This window comes from Zootoca vivipara, chromosome 3 (genome assembly GCF_965207765.1).
Source record: "Zootoca vivipara chromosome 3, rZooViv2.hap1.1, whole genome shotgun sequence".
Lineage (NCBI taxonomy): Eukaryota > Metazoa > Chordata > Lepidosauria > Squamata > Lacertidae > Zootoca > Zootoca vivipara.
The window spans coordinates 103,404,964-103,423,110 of record NC_142586.1 but is presented as its reverse complement, the minus strand read 5'-3'; the positions used below and the strand labels follow the sequence as shown (position 1 = coordinate 103,423,110).

The following is an 18,147-nucleotide window of genomic DNA, read 5'->3' as shown; positions in this document are numbered from 1 at the left end:
TTCTTATGTCATTTTACGTTCATCAGCATATATTTGAAGTCACGCTTCTCTGGCCCCAAGGCACCTCACTTTCCTCTTACTTATATCAAACCGGCTTTTGCCATTTTGTTGCCCATTCACCCAATCTGGAGAAGTCCTTTTGGAGCTCTTTGCAATCTGCTTTTGTTTCTCCCAGGGCTCATCTGCATGTCCGTTAGTCCCCGAGACTTCTAGCCATAGGTACGAGAGGTTCTTTTTTTCATCCCTAGGAAAACCCGCTGTTTCCTGCTGAATCGGAACAAACACCAATATGCAGAAAACCCGACTGATGTTTGTTCCAACTCAGCAGTAAAGAGTGGGTTTTCCCAGGGGAAACGGACAGACATCTCAGACCCATGACTCGAAATCTTAGGACAAACGGAAGTGTGGATGAGCCCTCACATCAAATAATTTTGTGTCACCTGAGAAGTTGGCCACCTTACACTGCTCATGCAGGAGGTGGGGAAATGTTTTTTTTTTTAGAAAAAGAGAACAGCAGACAATTTATTTGAAGCTTTTTATTGTACAAACCTTACCTCCATTTACATAAAAGACATTTTTAATACAAATATATTTAAGAGATATTCCCAGTTTCCTCGGTTCCGCAAGCTATCTGACCAAGACTCGGGGAGGGGGTGGGGGGTGGGGAGTTAAGCTAAAAAGAGATGCACAAGGATTTGTTTAATTTTTTTTGTCAGAATACAATAAAAGTACACTGTTGTGTATACAAATTTTCCAAAGAAAGACAATCCTTTAGATACACTTTGATAGTGACTGACCAAATACACCTGCAAAAATCTAATTTAAAAAGACATTCAGAGATTTATTATTATTTTTTTAAGAGGACTTCCATCTCAGCAGCGAGAATACCATGTGGATCACATATGTCAGTGTGACTGCATAGGCAAAAACCTAGAAGAGAAACAAAGAAGGTTCAATATGTCAATTTGCTAAAACTAGCAATCCTGAGCATCTCTCCCCTCCATAATTTCCCACTTTACCGTGTGTATTCCTGTGCTTGCTCTTGTCTCTCGTCCAGCCTACCTCAGGCATGCAGCTTCTCTAGGCCCTGTGTATGCCTCACACCCTGCATTTATGGTACACTATATAAGTACGATAGGACAGCCACAATGGATCAAAATGGATGACATTGTGCCAGGACTGTGTCTCTCCGTTACAAGCGGCTTGGGCCCTTCGTGCCGCTTTTGGGCCCTGTGAGAATGCCTGGAGGCGGTTGGAGGATGGCTGGCGGCTAATGGATTGAAGTTGAATCCTGGCAAGACAGAAGTACTATTTTGGGGGGACAGGAGGCGGGCAGGTGTGGAGGACTCCCTGGTCTTGAATGGGGTAACTGTGCCCCTGAAGGACCAGGTGCACAGCCTAGGAGTCATTTTGGACTCACAGCTGTCCATGGAGGCACAGGTTAATTTTGTGTCCAGGGCGGCTGTCTACCAGCTCCATCTGGTACGCAGGCTGAGACCCTACCTGTCTGTGGACTGTCTCACCAGAGTGGTGCATGCTCCAGTTATCTCCCGCTTGGACTACTGCAATGCGCTCTACGTGGGGCTACCTTTGAAGGTGACCCGGAAACTGCAATTAATCCAGAATGCGGCAGCTAGACTAGTGACTGGGAGTGGCCGCCGGGACCACATAACACTGGTCCTGATACACTGGCTCCCAGTACGTTTCCGAGCACAATTCAAAGTGTTGGCACTGACCTTTAAAGCCCTAAACGGCCTCGGTCCTGTATACCTGAAGGAGCGTCTCCACCCCCACCATTCAGCCCGGACACTGAGATCCAGCACCGTGGGCCTTCTGGCGGTTCCCTCATTGCGAGAAGTGAGGTTACAGGGAACCAGACAGAGGGCCTTCTCGGTAGTGGCACCCGTCCTGTGGAACGCCCTCCCAGCAGATGTCAAGGCAATAAGTAACTATTTTACTTTTAGAAGACAACTGAAGGCGGCCCTGTTTAGGGAAGTTTTTAATGTTTAATGCTGTACTTTTTTAATATTCGGTTGGAAGCCGCCCAAAGTGGCTGGGGAAACCCAGCCAGATGGGCGGGGTATAAATAATATATTATTATTATTATTATTATTATTATTATTATTATTATTATTTTGATAAGGCTCCTGGGGACTGTGGCGTTATGATTAGAATGGCAGAGAAGCAGCCATGCGGCCTAAACTAGAGCGAGACAGTAAATTGTCTTGGAAAATCAAGGCAGGAAGTGTGTCAAGGATCCCACTAAAACAGCTGGGGGGTCCCAGTCGCTCCCATTTCCCCCTCCCAGGTGAATTATGGTGATTCATAGCCCCATGTTTTAGGTGGGTCTCCTCATAACAACTGTAAAATCGATGGGGGTGGGGGTTAGAATTGGAAATGCCCAACCCCTTGGAACGATATCAAAGGTGTGTTGTAGGTTTTAAAAGGTGTTGTTCTCTCTTTTTTGATGGGGAAGGGTGTGGGCGGCTGTCCTGGGGTATTTCTTCCTTTTTGGTTTGTGAGCTTTGCTAAAGGACTAAGCGAGGGCCCTGTTTACTGCCTTAAGATTGGCAACTATGGGTTTTTATTGCTCCATGATGCTAGGATGCTAGGAGTTGTACAGATATGCCAACTCTAGGGGGCAGAGGTTTTCGTCAGCCCTCCCAATATTCTTTATCGGGGAGCTCAGCCCCCAAATATTGAGGGGGCAGAGACCAAAACCGCCGAACAAGGTCTCACCGGCCTGCACAGCATCTCCCGACATCATGCAGGCTGGTGCAGACTTCCACTAGGCCGGGCCGGTCTGGCTTGCATGGCATTAGAAGACGTGTGTGATATCACACGACCCATGGCGTGTGTGATGTCACACACACGCCGGCCACCCAATCTTGAGGGGCAACCCAGCTCCTGTACATTTGTAACACAACTAGTTGGGCTGAGGGAGACTGGAGTTATATCCTTTACTTTGATTGGTTCCTTTGTTGATGCTGCTCTTTAATTCAATGTCACTTGTGAATCTATATGGTCCAAGGCCAACCAGTGAGCTTCATGGCCGAGTGGGCATTCGAACCCTGTTCTCCCAGGCCCTAGTCCACTTCACCACACATTTGCATGCAAATGGAAACATAAACGGCCTCGGTCCAATATATCTCCACCTCCATTGCTCTGCCCGGTCCAGTGAGGTCCAGTGCTGAGGGCCTTCTGGCGGTTCCCTCGCTGCGAGACGTCAAGTTACAGGGAACCAGGCAGAGGGCCTTCTCGGTAGTGGCACCTGCCCTGTGGAATGCCCTCCCACCAGATTTCGAAAAGAAAAACAACTACCAGACTTTTAGAGGACATCTGAAGGCAGCCCTGTTTAGGGAAGCTTTTAATATTTAAGAAATTAGTGTATTCTAATATTTCTGTTGGAAGCCGCCCAGAGTGGCTGGGGAAACCCAGCCAGAAGGGCGGGGTATAAATAATAAATTATTATTATTATTATTATTATTATTATTATTATTTAGGCAGCATATATTGTTTTCAGGTGATTTAATGCATGTGTCACGGCAGAGGCAATTCATCCTTTGCCCCAGGGAAGGTAGTGATGCTTCTTTAAGAAGGCACTTGTCCTCTGCAGTTTTCACAAGTCATTTGGGTGTGGGTGGGTGTGTAACGATCATTGTTCCAGCCCTAGTTGTATACTCACCACTGCTGCAATATCTATTTGGTAGTATTTAAAAACGTCCGGAAAATTTTTCATGTGATAGGTAGTATAGGCTTGCACAACTGCCGCACTCAGGTAGAAGAGAGAAGCAATTACCTGGTAGAAAGCATCCTGGAAAAGAAAACAGCACAAAGACCCTAAGACCAGTGCAGGAGAAGGTGTCCCCACCATATCCCTGTGCCAGAGAATACCTGACACTGGTGAGAAGTTTGTTTTGCTTAGTGGCCGTTTTATAGGATACGCTGCCATGACTAACAGCTTTAGAGGGAGAGTTTGTATGCAGGAGGAGATGCATGCTGCATTCTGAGCAGAGTCGGTGCCATGCTTTTCAAAAGCACGCAAGGATCATGCACTTCTGGCATAGCTGCCAAGTCTCCCGTTTTCCCTGGGAAAACCCCCTTTTTACTTACCTTTCCCCGGTGGTCCCCCGTATCACTTCGTCTCCTGTTTTTCTCCGTTATTTTCTCCTGCCGGTGGCCATTTTTTTCCTTTCCGATTTGCCCTTCTATGGGCACCAAAAATGGCCGCCGCCAGCTTCAAAAGTCGCATCTACGCATGTCCGGAAGTGCATAGACGTGACTTCCGGTGTTGGCGGCAGCCATTTTTGGTGCCCATAGATGGGCAGAGCGACACCGGAAGTTGCGTCGACGCACTTCCTGACATGCGTACAAGCGACTTTCGAAGCCGGCGGCGGCCATTTTTGGTGCCCACAGAAGGGCAAAGCGACACCAGAAGTTACATCGATGCAACTTCCGGTGTCAAATGGCTGCCGGTCCCGGATTCTGCAGTCCGGAACTTGGAAGGTAAGACTTCTGGACAAGAATCTGCCAGGGCCTCTGAACTGGGCATGCCTCAGAACTAAATGGATGCCAAATCCAGAGCAGCGATTCATAATAAGATTTGGCAGGTAGCCTCCTCTGTGAGTGGGTACTTTGGGCTCTGTTTAAATGTATTTCTCATGGCATTCTAAGGCTGGTTCTGATATAATGAGAAGCACTCCACAGTGCTCACACTCTGGCCCACACACTGCACTTCACAGCCGCAGGGAGGAGTTTAGTAGCGCTGGCTTCCATTTTTACACAAAGCACAGTTTCCTGCTTTGTGTTTGAACACTGGAAACTGTAATTTGTTTAAACTCTAGTTTTATGGCACCCTTTTCCTCTGCCAAAATCTAGATCATGTGACATCTGATGCATGGATAAAGAGCACTGTATTTGGGGCTGGTGGGGGAGTATACTGGTGTTTTAATATTTCCAAATAGACTTACCACAGCAACCCAAGCCGACTTCCCTCCATGAGCGCCACACATATATAGAAACAAAAGCAATGTTGAAATTACAAAGCAAAACACTGAGACGAACATCACCCAGCCTTGACTCATCGGATCGTGAACTTTAGTGGAAGCCACCAGGATCCAGACTAGGCCGCCAAAAACCTACAATAAAGTGTAATAAAAGTAGTTCAGTCACCAGCCCTTAGAAGGGTTAATCAGATCTGTTCTGGAAGACCTCAAATTACTTGGCTGGAGAACTCCATCGCAAAATGCAGAGAAGTGCAACTTTTGAAGGATGGCCGATTCAATTCACATATTGTTAGGAAAGTGTGTGTCTCCTGGTTCTGGGAGACCAAGGGACAGGAGAACGGGTTGCAGCAGAAGAGGGAGATGCCTGTGCCTCTTCTTAAGCCGGACTCATCTCTGCCTCCCTCATCCTACCGTCCTGATTCAGCTTCTGCCCTTGATTCTGGACTGTTCTCTGCCACAGACTCTCCCAGCTCACTAAACCCTGTGACCTCTCCAGCTTCTGATACCTCCCCCTCCCAGTCTTCTCCCTCTTTTCCCTCTGTCCACTCACTGTTGTCCCACCACCAATCCCCTGGCTCTGAGCCTTCTTCCCCTGGGGGTTCCCTTGGGGTTCCCCAGCTTGTGCCTCCCACAATTCCTCTGCATCCAGCCAGTTTTGCAACAGCAATTTTGCTTCCCAGCTTTGAGAATTTAAGTACTGCTGGGCCCCTATCAACAAATGGCTTACTACTATTAGAAATCGAGGTTTGCTTGCCACCAATAGATCCACGCTTCCCAGGAGCACCCAGTACAACCCTAAAGTCCCCCTCCAACATGTCACAGAGGAAAGATATATACTGGTATATTTCTTGTTAACACCCCTCCATTTAATGCCATAGATCACTGTCCAAAGGCTCAGGTTTGCAGAATGCTGCAGATTCATTGCCTATTTTGCAGTCACTTGTTCTGTGTTGGCTGCCATGGTTAATAGGTTTTTAAAGTATTAAAACATGAGGGTGCAGGCGGTCCCTCCTCTATGGGGCCTGCAGGGCCAGGAAAACTCACACTTGTTTTTTATCCAGGCCTTTGAGAGGGAATGATAGTCTGGTAAAGTTTTAGGTTATTGGTGAAATCTGCTGCCGTTTCTATATATTGATATAATAGAATTGTAGAATTGGAAGGTGGCCTAAGGGTCCTCTAGCACAAACCTGTATATAATAAAAGAGTTTTAAACAGTTGTTTAGTTATTGTTATTATATGGATATTGTAATTTTATAGTGGGGTTGTTTTTTTTAATGTTGTCAACCATCCTGGTATCTAAATGGATGGTTTAAAAATGGAATAAATAAATGGTAAACATTTAAAATAAAATAAAATTTAAGTGTTGTTAGAAAGGTCTTATATTCAATCTGGAATAAATGCAACTCAAAACACATTCAGCAATATAGGTGGAAATGGAATGAGATTAGTACACTAGTATTTGGTGTCCATTTACATGTATACACACTCTCACTAAGATGCATATGCAGGGAGGGAGAGAGAATTTTAACTTCTAGATTAAAATATGTTCTCAGTGCTTACAAAATGCCATATGCTTTTAGGTGCATAGATGTTCAAACCCAAGAGTGGCTGTTCCTCTCTTTCCCTCCCTCTCTATATGTGTGTGTTGAGCAGTTACTGTGCATAACAACCAGCCATTGTGCACTTTCACCAAGTCTCATGGCGAATGTACACTTCATCCTTCCATTAAGAGGGAACTGTGCACATTTCCTGGTAAATATACTTATTTCCCTACAGACCTTGGGAAATATGCATATATCAAATGAATTTCGTATATTCTCCGGTCATTCTGCATTCTGCTGGTAAATGTGCACAACGGTCAATTGTTATGCGCCTTAACCATTCAGTGGGTTGGTGCTGTTTTGGCTTCTGAAGGAACAGCACTCAGAGAACTGAAATTGCCATTGCCATTGACAGTGGTGTTGGTGATAAACAAGAGGTACCAAGAGGGAAGTCTGAGAGCAGCTCCTGGCATCCCTCCAACTGCTGGAGAGTGCCACGCCTCTCCGTCCAAATGTAACTATTCTTAGAACTAAAGGCGCAATGCCGGGGTGGGGTGCCAAACGTCCCCAGCCAGAGTGCACTGGAGGAGAGGACCAGTGGCATCATAGCCAGGAGCTGCCCCTCCTTCCACAAACACGAAAGGACTTGGAACAGTTGCCCAGCCCTGCTTTCAGGTGCTTCTTACCTCGCCATGCTCAGCTGGCAAACATACAGAAGCCCTGAATGAACATTGCCAGCCAGCAACGCAAAACGTGATAGCAAATCGGGTTGCCAAGCGACCAGAAGCCCTCCTTTGCCTCTAACAATTTATTACTTCACAAAATTTATGTACATCTTGATTGTTTGCAAAAGAAATGACGAAATGCAACCAAAACATGCAGAATTGGTGGAGGGAGTGAGAGAGAGGTGAAACTTAGAGATCTACACTAGCATCTGCTAATATTATATCTTGTTCCTGTTAAAGTTACAGGTGCCAGTAATAAGGTGACTGTCCTGTCTGGCCCCAATTTTGCCCATATTGCACGACAATATTGATGAAATAAGATTCATTTTAGCCCCCAAAACCTTTGCTCTCTTGTTTCAGCATCATATGCTTCCCTGAATCCCGAGGCGTAATCAACTTGTCTATATATACCGCTGCCAATCTCTCGTAATAGCACATGTTAAAAAGGTGCGGTAGATTTATTTTCCTCTCAAGCTTGATTCGCTGTCATGATTTTTTTTATCTCTGCCCTTTTCGCTTTGTTTTCAAACTAAGCCATCTTTCTGTCACTCGCAGAAGTTTCACTCATATAAATTAGTCCTCTACCATATTTGTATACGCAGGGGAAAAAAGATAATAGAAAATAAAGAAATCATCTAGCAGATTCTCTAGTAACAATAGTTCTGTTAATATTTTCAGCTTGAGATATAAATGAATGAAGATGAGATGGAACATTCTTGAGAGTGAGGAAAGTTTAAAGCAGTTCATCGTCAGGCAATTCCAAAGACAATAGGGAGGGGGGTGTCAACCCCAAGACCTAAGAGTTAAGGATTTTGTTTTGGAAATTAAAGGAAATCCATTGTTTGGAAGACTCTGGGGAAGCTAATATTCCCAGATCAGGCTTTTGATGACATTAATAGTTCCTTGTTAAAGAATGTGGAACTTAGTTCCTTTCTTTGTTATCTGTGACGCATAAGCCCATCGGAAATCTCTAGAAGTCTAGAGAAAATAATATACTGAATTAGCTTCCTCCGCCAGAACTTCTCTGGCTTTGGGGTCCAGAGAGCTCTTTCTTCTCTTTCTCATTGGGACAACTCAGAAATATTGTATTGGGTAAGACTCTTTAGGGAACAGCAAAATGCATTGAACAGCCTTAAAGTAAGACCTTTGAAATTTGCTTTTTGCAGTCCCTTGGCTATGTTCCCTCCTTTCACACCATGTCTTGTAATTATGTAAATTATGTAAATATTGCTTGATTTTTCTGAAATCAACTAGTTACTTCTACGATCTTCTCTCTCTTTTTTATTTGAGAGTATATGCTGTTAGAATGTACAATGAGGCTCAGGCAGTGCTTCAGGGGAGTTCTACTTTTCCTAGTTAGCTGATAAAAACATAAGAAGAAACAGTGGAAGGGGGGTCCATTAGAGGAAATGGGGTACTGCCCCACCAAACTCTGCCCTTAACCAGCCTCCACCTGCCTGCCTGCTCATGTACACCCAGTACATTCCTCTGTATCAGTTTCCTTCTCCTTATTCTCAGTGTTACCAGGATAGAACTCAATAGGGTCAAAACTAGAATCAGCCAGCTCTGACTGTCATTGACACCAACTACAATTGGGTTCTAAGTCTTCTGCTCTACCAGTCTCTATGGGCACCAGCAACTACTGGAACCAATGGACCACCTAGCCAGGCATCCTGTTCTCACAGTGGACAACTAGATGGCTGTGGGAAGCCCAGAAGCCCGACCTGAGCACAACAGCACTCGCCCCAGTTATGATCCCCAGCAGTTGGCATTCAGAGGCATTATGTAGAGCATTACCTTTGATGGCTTTATCCTCCGTGAATCTGCCCACACCACATTAATCACCATCACTACTTCTTTGGGGACCGAATTCCAAAGCTGAACTATGTGTTGTGTGAAGAAGTACTTTCTATTGTCCATTCTGAATCTTCCAACATTCAACTTTGTTGGACGTCCATGAGAGAGTGAGAAAAAGATATCTCTACCAACTTTCTCTACGCCATGCATAATAACTTGGTGTTACCTAAATACAGGGGTCAGGGGGTGATGCTCTCCTAAGCAGGGCAGAAACTATAAAAAGCAGGGCTTTAATTGACCATTGAAGCAGGTAGAGCTTTACAGCACAAGGTCTGCTGAGAAATAAGCTCCACTAAATTAAAGTGTACTTACTCCCAGATAGGTGTGTATAGGACTGTGGCATCAGTTAATTTAAAAGTGCTGCATATTAAGAGCACTGGGTAGAAAGGTATTGATGGGTGAAATATACTCGGAGTCGAGAGTGAATTTCATGCTCTTTATTCAGCTCATATTCATCAAGGAGAAGAAGAGAAGACGAATGGCTCTTTTCCCAAAACCATCTGCTTATATACATTATTTACACAATGGGCCTTGCGTGATTGGCTACTTCAGGGCTACACCTGTGGGCCAATTATATTGTGGATTGACTTCTGCCTGCAGCCTGATTGGCTGCTCCTACAGGCCAATCAGGTAGCAGATTCACTTCTGCCAGCCGCCTGATTGGCTGCTCCAGCAGGCCAATCAGGTTGCGGATTCACTTCCACCTGGAGTTGGATTGGGTAGCTCCCGCTGATTCTGAATCCTATTGTTCTAGGATTCAGCTCAGTACATAACACCCCTCCCCTCTAAGTTCCAGTCCTGCCCGGGAAGTTGCATTCGTAGTCCCCAAGGTCTGCTGGCCGCCTCCGTGTGCGTTGTGGCCTGGGGTGTTCCTTGGTCAGGGGTTCTGGTTCTGGCTCGTGTTCCGAGGCTGCTGGCTGTGCCGGGGCTGTCTGGTCTGGCGCCACTGAACCACTAGGTTGTGACTCTGGTTCTGGTGTCCTTCCAGCCTCGGGGCGCCCCTCTGTGCCTACTGCTTCTGCTTCCCCTGCCCACCCCTCTCGCTCTACAGGCCTCACTGCCCTGCTGTCCCCTTGGGACCCCTCTGTCCCGCTCTCCTCCCGGGTTCCTCCTGGGAATCGTCGCCGTAGCTGGTCGCAGTGGCGGCGCCAACATTGCCCCCCTTCCGTTAGTACCTCGTACGACACGGGACCGGTCACCTTGGTGACTGTGGCGGGTACCCATGCTGGGCCTGCCCCAAAATTCTTTGCATACACTGGGTCCTGGGCCACAAATGTCCGGGGGTTCCTGCCTTTCCCCACCACTACCTCATCCTGAGCTCTGTCGGGGTGAAGTCGGTCCAGTCTAGTTGCAAGGCGCCGGCCCATGAGTAGTTCAGCTGGGCTCCGGCCCGTCGTTGTGCTTGGGGTGCTGTGCTGTGCTAGAAGAAATGCGGCAAGGCGGTATTCCCAGTCCCCTTGTGTTATGCGGCGGAGGCTGTCCTTGGTGGTCCGCACCATGCGCTCCGCTTGGCCATTGGTGGCAGGGTGGAATGGTGCTGAGCGGATGTGGCGGATGGCGTTCTGCGCTGTGAAGGTCTGGAACTCCTCTGACGTGAATGCGGTTCCATTGTCCGAGACGAGGGTGTCAGGGAGCCCGTGGGTTGCAAACAGCTTACGTAGTACCCGGATGGCTGCCGCCGTAGAAGTGGACGGTACCAGTGCGACCTCCAGCCATTTGGTGTAGGAATCCACCACTATGAAGAATGTTTTTCCCTGGAAGGGGCCAGCGAAGTCCACGTGCAAGCGTGACCATGGATGTCGGGCGGACTCCCAGGGCTGGACTGGGGCCCTTGGGGGATCCGGGCGGGATTCTTGGCAGGTCTGGCAGTGTTGGACCCAGGCCTCTATCTCTCTGTCAATCCCCGGCCACCACACATAACTCCTGGCAAGGGCCTTCATCCTCACTACCCCTGGGTGTGTCTCGTGTAGGGCTGTGAGGACCCTTTTGCGGAGGGGCTGGGGAACAACAACCCTGCTTCCCCATAACAGGCACCCCTTGTGGGCCGACAGTTCATGTTTGCGGTTTGTGTAGCCAGCGAATTCTGGCCCGGGGCTGCTGCTGGGCCATCCTCGCCACACCCAGTCCAGGACCCGGGAGATGACCCTATCTTTTGTGGAATGGTGCGCAACTTCTTGTGCCTGAATGGGTCGGTCGGGAAGCAGCTCCAGGGTCATAACCTCTTGCGCAGGCGCTGGGTCGGGGCCTGTTTCTGGTAGTGGTAGCCTGCTGAGTGCGTCTGCGTGGCCCATCGCCTTCCCAGGGCGGTGGATTAGTGCATACTGGTAGCCGGCAAGGAAAATTGACCACCTGAGGACACGTGGAGACAACACTTGGGGGGTCTGCTTCTCGGGGGCAAACAGGCCAAGCAACGGCTTGTGGTCAGTCACTATGGTAAAGGGCCGCCCGTACAAGAAATCATGGAATTTTTTTACGCCCTTCACGATTGCCAGACCCTCCTTGTCAATCTGTGAGTAGTTTCGTTCGGCTGCAGCAAGCGTCTGGGAGAAGTATGCCACCGGCACCTCTCTTCCATCCGGGAGTTGGTGTCCCAGGACAGCGCCGATGCCATAGGGAGAGGCGTCGCATGCCAGCACCACTGGCAGCCTCTCGTCGAAGTGTGCCAAGACCGAGTTCGAGACGAGCAAGTCCTTGACTGCCTGGAATGCGGCCCTTTGTCGCTGGCCCCACACCCAAGGGGCCCTTTTATCTAGGAGTCTGTGTAGGGGCTCCGCTACCGCTGCCTTATGGGGAAGGAAGGCATGGTAAAAGTTCAATAGTCCCAAGAATGACTGAAGTTCGGGCTTGCTCTTGGGCGCTGGGGCCTCACAAATGGCCCGTACCTTGTCACCGGTTGGATGGACCCCTTCTGCGTCCACCTTAAATCCCAGAAAGTCCACCTGCGGCACTCCCAGTAAACACTTTTCCCGCTTCACCTTGAGGCCCGCCGTCTGGAAACGGTGCAGGACGGAGCGGAGGCGGTCCTCAAATTCCTCTGGTGTGGGCCCGGCGATCAGTACATCATCGAAGAAGGGGGTGACGCCAGGAATCCCTTTAAGGAGAGAGTCCATTAGATTCTGGAATATGCCTGGTGCCACGCTAACGCCAAATTGCAGCCGCTTTACTCTGAATGCCCCTCTGTGCGTCACAATCGTCTGAGCCTCTGCTGTGGCTTTGTCCACAGGCAACTGTTGATATGCTTGGGCCAAGTCCAGTTTGCCAAAGATTTTTGACCCAGCCAGGGTGGCGAGGACATGGCTGACCACTGGCACTGGGTATGCATGGGCCGTGAGAGCCTTGTTTATGGTGCATTTGTAGTCTGCACAGATGCGGACCGAACCGTTAGGCTTGACGGGTGTGACAATTGGAGTTTCCCAGGGGGCGTTGGGCACCGGCTCCAGCACTCCTTGCTCCACGAGCCGGTCCAATTCCTCGTCTATGCGGGGTTTCAGGGCGAACGGGACCCGGCGGGCCTTGTGCCTGATGGGTCGTACAGCGGGGTCTAGCTGTAGGGCAATGGGGGGTCCTGTATATCGTCCCAATGCCCCATCGAAAACCCCTGGAAACTCTTTGCATATGGCGTCCACGTCCACTTGTAAGCTAGTGCGGTTCACCCCGGTAACGGCTAGCCCCAGAGGTCCAAACCATGCCAGTCCCAGTAAGCTAACGTAGGGGCCCTTAACTACCAGCAAGTCCAATTGTTGCTTTCGCCCTCGATATTGCACCCTGAAGGTCCCCACCCCCATTGTAGGGACCTTACGTTTCTGGAAGTCCCGGAGGGTGAATGGGGCCGGCCTTAGTTTGGGACCCCCATTAGGGCACAGTTCCCTTAATGTTCGGGCCGAGATTATGGATAGAGTTGAACCCGTGTCCAGCTCCATGCGGCATGGGGCTCCCTCTATCTGTACCTCTATATAAATTTTCTCTGTGCTGGGATGGGGCAACTGGAATACCTGGTAGTCCGTGATCTCCGTCGAGTTGCCTTGGTGCATGGTGCCGTGTGACCTGGGGCTCCTGGGTCGGTCATCTGATGCTTGTCGACGGGTGAGTCGAGCCCGACACACCCGGGCGATGTGTCCCAATTTTCTGCACTGCCTGCACTCTGCGTTGCGGAAACGACAGGTCCTCCTCTCGTGGTTCTCCCCGCAGCTTGCACAGTTCCCTCCTTCTCGTCGAGGCTGCTGTGGTGTGTGTGCTGCTTGAGTGCGCCGCTGTACTCGGTGTACTTCCTCCCTGTCAGATTCGGATTCGTCGGTGAGGTCTTCGTGGTAGACCCTCGGTTGGGATGGCAGGGCCGGTCGTGCCTCTTGCGTTGACCTCTCGGCGGCTTCGGTTGCCAGGGCTTCCTCCAGAGCAATCTGGAACGTGAGGTCTTTTTTGGCGTAGAGGCGTCGTTGCAACATCTCGTCCCTCAGGCCACCGACGAGGCGGTCACGAAGCATGTTCTCCAACTCTGAGAAGTTGCATAACCGGGCGGCTTGGCGGAGGGAGGTCACAAACCCAGTTATGGTTTCCCCTGGGGCTTGCCGCTTTGCGTAGAAGGCATTTCGGCAAGCTACCACCGAGGGCTGTGGTGAAAAGTGCTCCTTCAGCCGTTCCATTATTGTTTTGTAAGAGACGGTAGCGACATCTCTAGGTGCAAGGAGAGCCCGGGCAATTTCAAACGTCTCCTCTCCACAGACGCTGAAGAATGTCGCCCTCTTCATGGCATCGTTGGTGACTTCTTTCGCTTGCAGGAGGAAGTTGAAACGGGCGGCGTACCCTTCCCAGTCTCCTGATGCTGGTTTGAATGGCAAGAAGCTGCTGTCGGTTGCCATTCTGGGTTCCTTGGGTCCTGGAGCTGAAGCCTGGATGCACGGTGCGATGCAGCGGTGCAGCAGGTGGCGGTGCTGCGGTGCAGTGCGTGGTGGCGGTCAGCTCATCAGGATCCCACCTTCGTCGCCAGTGAAATATACTCGGAGTCGAGAGTGAATTTCATGCTCTTTATTCAGCTCATATTCATCAAGGAGAAGAAGAGAAGACGAATGGCTCTTTTCCCAAAACCATCTGCTTATATACATTATTTACACAATGGGCCTTGCGTGATTGGCTACTTCAGGGCTACACCTGTGGGCCAATTATATTGTGGATTGACTTCTGCCTGCAGCCTGATTGGCTGCTCCTACAGGCCAATCAGGTAGCAGATTCACTTCTGCCAGCCGCCTGATTGGCTGCTCCAGCAGGCCAATCAGGTTGCGGATTCACTTCCACCTGGAGTTGGATTGGGTAGCTCCCGCTGATTCTGAATCCTATTGTTCTAGGATTCAGCTCAGTACATAACACCGGGGATGAGTCCCTTTTCGCATACCCACATTCCAGAACTACTGCTCGGAGCAGATATCCTGTGATTGTCTGGATATTCTTGAATTCCCTCAGTCCCAGCCAGCATGACCAATGGTCAGGGTGATGGGAAATCTAGTCCAGCAACACCTGGACTTCTGGACATAGGCTGAACCCCCACCTCCAAGTGAATCAAAGCCTAACTGTGTATTTCTTCATACCACATGCACACAAAATTACTGCCAGATCACTACTGTCTCATCTCTGCCACTGTCTGCTTTTAGGCTGTAATACTTTTTCAGGAGCAATCAGGTCCATCGTGCTAATGTCATTCTAGGGCTGCCATATGTCTGGAATTTCCCTGACATAGCCAGGGTTTGGCTGTCAAAAGCTGCGTCCAGAAATTTTCATTCGCTGGTTAAAATGTCTGGGGAAACCCAGACGTATGGCAACCCATGCCAAATTATCTTTGGGGGGGGGGCTTTTTAAAAAAAAAAAAGCTCAAAAACATCATTTTCTTTTTTTAGTGTTTGCAAAAAAGATCACCAGCTGTGGCCCAAAGAAGAAGAAAAAGCTCTACCCCTTTCCCCTCCCCAAACAAACAAATAGCTCATCAACTTTGGCAGAAGAAGAAAAAAACTGAACAACTTTTGTGTCTGGATTTTCACCTTTTTAAATAATAATAATAATAATAATAATAATAATAATAATAATAATATGGCAACCCTATTTGTGCCATGTCAGCAAGTGCCATGTCAACAACTCATCGTGCCAACTGACCAAACAAACAAGTTGGCCTAGTTTCATTTTTGTTTTGCCTACTGTTTCATTGTCAGTACAGTGGACACTCAGGTTGCGAACATGATCTGTGCGGGAGACACATTCGCAACTCACAGCATTCACAACCCGCAGCACCGCATCTGCACACATGCAGGTTGTGCTTCTGCGCATGGGCAAAGCATGATTTAGTGTTTCTACGCATGCGCGAGCGCCAAAACTCGGAAATAACCCATTCCAGTACTTCCGGGTTCGCATGGTGCGCAACCCGAAAAGACGCAACCTGAAGCGTCTGTAACCCGAAGTATGACTGTAAAATGAAACATGTATTTGAAAAGCGAGTGAGCATGGACAGCAAATTTGTTTTCGTTTTTGCACGTCTCTTTATGCAGACATGTGCACTAGAGAGGAGAGAGGTGTTTTGGCTGTAAAGGCAAACCGGGAGCACAGGAAGGTGCCTGTTGGTTAATCTAACTCATGGCTGTCTGAGTGGACAAGAGCAGCTCTTCAGAGTTCCAGGCATGGGTCTCTCCCAGCTGTACCTGGAGATGCCAAGGATTAAACCTGAGACCTTCTGCATTCACAGCAAACATTGTATCATGGAGCTAAAGCCTTGCCCATTCATTCATTTAATGGTGTCACGGGCCCAGCAGTCTCACAGCATTGGTTTGAAGGTGGCACCAGTTTCTTCTTTTTCCAATGTTCAGTTCAGTTCTCAACATTTCCACATCAGTCTACCATTTAAAAACATACGTATTTCTGTAAGCACTTCCCTCAATATACTACATGTTGTACAATAGTCTCACCAGATATGCATTTTCATGCACACATTGTGGCTGGCGAACTGCATTGCAAAACCCGGAGGGGTACATATTCCAAAGGGAAGTTGAAACTTAGGGTCACATGTTGTTTCAGGAAGTGCCAGTTAAATAGGCTCATGTTAAAATACAAATCACTCTGAATTTTTCGATGCAATAGGTGGGGGGAGGGAAGAGAGAAATTCAATAGGCAAACCTATTCAATCCACATTTTCTGAGACAATACACAAATGGAAATGCAGCCTTCCTTCAAAATTCACACTTCACAATTTTGCGATGCAGTTCTCCAACCATATAACGTGTACAAAAATGTATATTGGAGGGTAAAGTGTCAATTAAAATGCATATACAGTGGTGCCCCGCTTAACGAATGCCCTGCTTAATGAAATTTCCGCTTAACGAAAGGATTTTTCGAGCGAAGGTTACCTCTCTAGACGAATGCGTTTTACGAAAAATTCGTCTAGTGAATCGCGGTTTCCCATAGGAATGCATTGAAATTCAATTAATGCTTTCCTATGGGGGGGGAAGTAAAAAAAAAAATTCAGTGCATTCCTATGGGATTCGCTAGATGAATTTTTCACTATAAGAAAAGACCCGTGGAACGAATTAATTTCATCTAGCGAGGCACCACTGTATTAGTGAAATATAATGCAAACAAATGCATTCTATTTAACGGAAATGGCATACAAAAATGGCATACAAAAATGTGTATATTAGGAGAAAATTGCACTAAAATTCAGATGGATTTTCGCGGTGCCTTTTTTTTCTTTGTTTAAAAAACAAACTCACATGGAAATGTGGAGAACTGAATTTATTTAACTGGGAAAATGGAAAACAGAGAAACCAAAACTGATAAAGACTTGCCCATCTCTCACATCAGCCAACAGCACCAGGCCCCATCCCAAACCCCATTCCACAGATCCAACCCAGGTACCGTTTTCAAGAGCTGGCAAACTAACTAAATATGAAAAGTGCTTTCTTGTTTGTATGGAAACAAAAGCTGGCCCACCATTTCTCAGGTGAGGCTGAGCGCAGCAGCTCCAGGCAATGCAGGTTTCAAGTTTCTTTCCTGGTGAAGAGGGTTGTTGTTGTTGTTTAAAGCAACACAGTAGAATATTTCATCAATACTACTAAAATGTATCTCAATGGCTGTTGCACTCTCTGCTCCCAAGTGGTCCTGAGTTTCTTGATCTGCTACCTGGGAGCACATGGCTTAATGAGAGCCAGTGTGGTGTAGTGGTTAAGAGCGGTAGACTCCTAATCTGGGGAACTGGGTTCGCGTCTCCGCTCCTCCACATGCAGCTGCTGGGTGACCTTAGGCTAGTCACACTTCTCTGAAGTCTCTCAGCCCCACTCACCTCACAGAGTGTTTGTTGTGGGGGAGGAAGGGAAAGGAGAATGTTAGCCACTTTGAGACTCCTTCGGGTAGTGATAAAACTCTTCTTCTTCTTCTTAATAGTTGCACAGTTGTGGGTACACTAGCTGGAGGAGAACAGGCATGCCCTACAGAGGCCAGACTTGCTACCCCACCCGGCTGCCTGCAGCCTGCTGCCCTGAGGCAACTGCCTCATCTCACCTCAGTGCCAGCTCTACGGCCAGGCTGGGTGGCGCAGGGCGCCACGGCGCCGGCCCGCCAGGGGGGGCGCCACGCAGCTGCTCCCGCCCGCCGCCCGCTCCACTGCGCAGCACTAAGCGCTGTGCGCTAAGCCCACCCGCCGCGGAGCAGTGACCTCGGCGGCCGTGCTGCGCGCTGAGCCCGGCCACCCGCCCGTTGCGCTGGAAAGTGGGGCAGCGGGGGCGGCGGAGGGATCCGTCGCACCACGGCACCAGGACGCCAAAGGTGCCTAAGATGGCCCTGTCTCACCTTATTAGGGGGTCAGCATTCTGTGGCCACTGTGAACGCTCAGTCCTCATTAGACTGTCTGGAAGGTTCTCTCTCTACTTTAGAAGTACAAAAAAAAAACTTTAGAGAGGGAGCCCTCTACAACATTTGGGGATACTCCAAGCCTACCTCTCAGGGGCAGATGGGACTTGTCAAACTGGGATGGTAGCCCATCTAGGAGAA

General features: G+C 48.6%; 1 protein-coding gene across 1 annotated transcript in view; it reads right to left on the bottom strand.

Moving 5' to 3' along the window:
• Positions 1 to 521: 521 nt before the first annotated feature.
• The window catches only part of MAL (mal, T cell differentiation protein (MAL blood group)), a 32,787-nt gene continuing 15,161 nt past the window's right edge, over positions 522 to 18,147 (bottom strand). The window contains exons 2-4 of the mRNA XM_035110685.3: positions 4,971 to 5,138; positions 3,686 to 3,814; positions 522 to 930 (exon numbers count right to left, since the gene is read on the bottom strand). Coding sequence (XP_034966576.1) covers positions 856 to 930; positions 3,686 to 3,814; positions 4,971 to 5,138 — 372 coding nt within the window. The 3' untranslated portion in view covers positions 522 to 855. The remainder of the gene's footprint in view (positions 931 to 3,685; positions 3,815 to 4,970; positions 5,139 to 18,147) is intronic.